This window comes from Bison bison, unplaced genomic scaffold, assembly GCF_000754665.1.
Source record: "Bison bison bison isolate TAMUID 2011002044 unplaced genomic scaffold, Bison_UMD1.0 scf7180017864518, whole genome shotgun sequence".
Taxonomy (NCBI): domain Eukaryota; kingdom Metazoa; phylum Chordata; class Mammalia; order Artiodactyla; family Bovidae; genus Bison; species Bison bison.
This window is the reverse complement of record NW_011495071.1, coordinates 20,027,382-20,031,633: the sequence shown is the minus strand read 5'-3', so window position 1 is coordinate 20,031,633 and position 4,252 is coordinate 20,027,382. Positions and strand designations below refer to the sequence as shown.

General features: G+C 38.9%; 1 protein-coding gene across 1 annotated transcript in view; it reads left to right on the top strand.

Moving 5' to 3' along the window:
- Positions 1 to 3,725, top strand: part of SYAP1 (synapse associated protein 1) — a 42,490-nt gene extending 38,765 nt beyond the window's left edge. The window contains 3 exon segments of the mRNA XM_010830627.1: positions 969 to 1,027; positions 1,445 to 1,592; positions 2,764 to 3,725. Of these exon segments, the coding sequence (XP_010828929.1) occupies positions 969 to 1,027; positions 1,445 to 1,592; positions 2,764 to 2,891 (335 nt within the window). The 3' untranslated portion in view covers positions 2,892 to 3,725.
- The last annotated feature ends 527 nt before the right edge of the window (positions 3,726 to 4,252 follow it).

The window sequence follows — 4,252 nt, the reverse complement described above, 5'->3', positions numbered from 1 at the left end:
ATGATTTCAAAAGTGGTCCCCAACCTTTTTGGCACCAGGGACCAGTTTTGTGGAAGACAATTTTTCTCCAGGACCGGAGAGGGGATGGGATGGTTTCAGGATGTTTCAAGCGCATTACATTTCTTGTGCACTTTATTTCTAATCTGATGCTGCTGCTGCTCTGATAGAAGGTGCCAGTCCATGGGCCAGAGGTTGGGGACCCCTGATTTAATACCTGTAATAATTATTAAGATATGTATCTTGTGTCCTATTTTTCATGTTTAATGAACACCTGCTTTGTATAGGTACCTGTTACAACTGGAAACTTATCCATACATGGAATTTTAAATGATTATATAAAACAGTGCTTCCTAAGGCACCGGTTGTATAGACCACTAGGAAGGCACCTGACAACTGCATTTAGGGTCAGGAAACGTAACGAAGTTGCTCTCACAAGAACATTTGTTGCTTTGCATGTAGATGTTAATATGAATCCCAGTTGTCTCTCATACTTAGTATTTCTTCTTTATTAATTTTATTGGAAAATGCCATTTTGCCCCAAACTGCATGTGTATCAAAATGGGCTTAACAGGAGAGCTGCTGTGACTGAGCATTACATTTTATTGATACTTTGTGCTTTCTAGCATTTGTGACAAAGGAAAACTTAATTCTCATTATCTTAAAAGAAAGAGCAGAATTATTCTTCAATGCATTTTGCTAATAATCAAAATTTGTTTCCTGCTGGAAACCTTACATAAGGGGTATTAGAATATGATGATATATACTAAACATATCCCCAAAAGAAAGAGGTTGAGATGGTTTCATCTGGGTAGTTCCTATGATAATTACAGAAAAACAGAAAGCATAACATTAAAAACTCATTTCTGAAAATTACTTAGTATCACCATACTCATGAATAATTTAGTTGTTATCATATGTATTCAGAATTAAATCAAACAATTCTTGACTCTCTTCTTCTCACTTCTTAGAGGCAGTACGGCCCAAAACACCACCTGTCGTAATCAAATCTCAGCTTAAAACTCAAGAGGTAATACAGTCTTACATTTTACCCAGTAGATAATGTCTAGAAATGAAGTAACTCTGTCAACTAGCTCAGATACCATTTCAAAACTGCTTATGCATACGGGTCTTATCTGTTCTGAAGAAGAGGGATCCGGTACTTGAAGGGTTAAAGACCTACAGCTGAGACCTGAGGCCATCCTTGGGGACTAGACAGAATGACTGGAGTGATCCAAACTGTGAGTGAGTGGAGAGACTCAGGTGGTCACTCCTGTGGTCAGCAAGCCAGTGTGCAGGTTAGGAGTTGGAGCACAGCGACCATCCGACTAGCGGAGGAGGGGAATGAAAGTGAGGCTGCAGTAAGTCGTTAGATGACTATAAACTCGAGCTCTAATCTCTATGTCACTTCAAAAACTGTTTTCAGGGCTCATGTATTGCCTTTCAGGACGAAGAGGAGATTTCTACCAGCCCATGTGTTTCTGAGTTTGTCAGTGATGCCTTCGATTCCTGTAACTTAGATCAGGAGGATCTGAGGAAGGAAATGGAGCAGCTGGTGCTGGACAAAAAAGAGGAGGGGACAGTCGCACTGGAAGGTACAAAGCCAACAACAACACTGTTCTCATCCCCAGTGCCGAAGTTGACCTTAGAAAATTTTGTTATTTTGGAGCAGATATACAAAACTAGGCTGTAACTTTTGCATCAAAACTGCTCTGTGTTCCACACTAGAAGGTGGATTCTGGTACACATGACCAGACTTCCCATTCCTCTGCCCTAAGCACAGAAGCGTAAAAAGGAGAAACTGAGACCACAGAGGTTAAGTGACTCTTCTGAGGCATCTCAGCCCCGAGGATATGTGGCCAGGAGTGGGCACCAAAGCCAGCCCTTCCTGTGGAGATGCTGCCTTCTGGCCTTCTGCTCTCAAAGCTGCACCCTGCTGGAGTTTATACTGTAGGTTTAAGACTCTTTCCAGTTGCTGTGTGCCATGAGCACATCACTTCTGGGAAGAAGCAGGCTGCCTTTTAAAAACCAAATTAATTTAAGGTGATATAGGAAAAAAGTGCAAATGATGGGGCTGCTTTCTTTGGCACATCAGGACAGGTTGGTGGCTTCTTGTTGGATGACAGACAAAGGCTTCACCATTCATGAAGCTTTCAGAGACTTACCGTCGGGGAAGACAGCTATTCCCACCGTTGTGCAGAAAGCACTGGTGATAAAGCTGGCCTCCCGGAGGTGAACCACCTGCAGCTCAGGTTCCACCTGTATGTCTGTCACTGTCACGCTCTGTGGTCTTGGACAAGTCACTTAGCCTCTAAACCTCCACTTCCCCATCTGTCAGATGTGTATAACTGTGTCTCTAGTCCACGGATTGTTCTAAGGGTTAAAGAGTGATATGCAGAGAGCACTTAGCCCTCGCCTGGCTGAGTTAGTGCTCTAGAAACATTAGCTGTTTTTGCTGCCAGTATTAATTATCAATTATCTACTTAAATAGAAAATCAGAGGCCTAGGTAAAAGAAAATAACATGCAAAATTTACTGACATCTGATACCTTTGCTTCTGCATTTAATAAATGTATCTTTCTTATCATATTTCTCTTCAGTGACAGTTAAAACCTGTTCAGTTTCTTAGCATACACAGTGCTGAACAAAGCCTGAGACAGTAAATATTTCTGTGGTTAGTACTTAACATAGGTAAGTATACTGGACTGCATTGTTCAGACCACCGTGATGAATTCAGAATCTTTTCTTTCTCATTTGTTTCTTTTAGAGGATTCTGTAGATTGGGAGAAAGAACTACAACAGGAACTTCAGGAATATGAAGTGGTGGCAGAATCAGAGAAACGAGATGAAAACTGGGATAAGGAAATAGAGGAAATGCTGAAGGAGGAAAATTAACTGTCTGTCTCCTGAAATAAAAGAATAAACTGTAACATGCTATAACTGACATTAAATTCTAGATGTTGAGACTCGCTGAATCAGAAGGCGCAAAGGAATATAACTTTATTAAATTCAAAATTCTTTGTTTTTCAAGCTGAAACTTGCCTCTTCTACTTAAAAAAACAGGACACAGGACATTTATTCTAATAATCAAAAAGGGATGTTTTAGGTAATGTTCCTTTAATATAAATCTAGTTAAAGATGTTCTTATAGTCAGTACAGACATCTTTCTGGTAGTCAGTACAGACATGTTTCAGAAACACAAAATCTTAGACTTAAGTTTTCTGTGAGGTCAAAAATATAATATATTCTTCAATTGTGGTTTTCTAAACATTTGTACTTCTTGCATTTTTGTTGATACATATATGTTAAAGTACTTAATGGATTAATAACTATCAAAATGGCCAAACTGTACCAAAGAACTTGAGAGGAAGCACTTTCTGAACTATTTTCTTGCAGATATTTTCTAAAATTCCATCTGGAAGCCAAAAGATAAAATAATTATATTGATTATAATGAGTAAGCATCACACAGTTTGACACTGAGAAATACTGTGTAAAAATATTTGTTTTTCTTTGGGGCCTTTTTAAAAAAAAAATCTATGCCACATTTAATAATGGTTTCCTAAATTTCACATCATGGTTTTTGTAGAAAACAGGGTCTTTCATCCTTAAAGTATCAATGACTGTCAGAAGCCCCTTCACCTTATCGTCTCATGTTGTTTAAATCGTCTCCACATATAATACATGTTTTTGCTTTTTTGTCTTAATTAAAGGGTCAGTCTTTATAAAATTGTGTTCTCCGAGTACAACTTTTGGAACTTTATTGACCAATCCTGCCTGGATTCCACTCTACTGGCAGGACTGTTCACAGAATGTGGTTACTTGAAAAGGACAGATGGCTGAATACCAGAACACTCCACAGTGTTTGCTTCCTGAACCTTTCAGGTTTTTCAGAAAGCCTTTATTTCATAAAGGGGAGAAGAATTAACACAGTTCTTATAAGAAACATGTACTTATTTATATTCTTGATCCCATAAAAATTAGTCTATAGTCCTCTGGCAGATATAGTCAACAGGAATTAGCTGTTTAGGTTTGTAGTTTGAGATATGCTCCCACAAAGAAGCCAGACTTCCTCAGCTAGAATCACTTGGGTTGTATTCGATGAGACCACTGACACCATCATCAAGAGACTTCCACTTGTGGGTCTGCAATTGCTGATTACTCAGAGGTGGTGTCCGTCAACTTTTGAGGCAATCCTGTTGAAAGGAAAATTATTAAGAATTTAGAGTTTGCTGTAGGGAAACAAATGTTAAATGT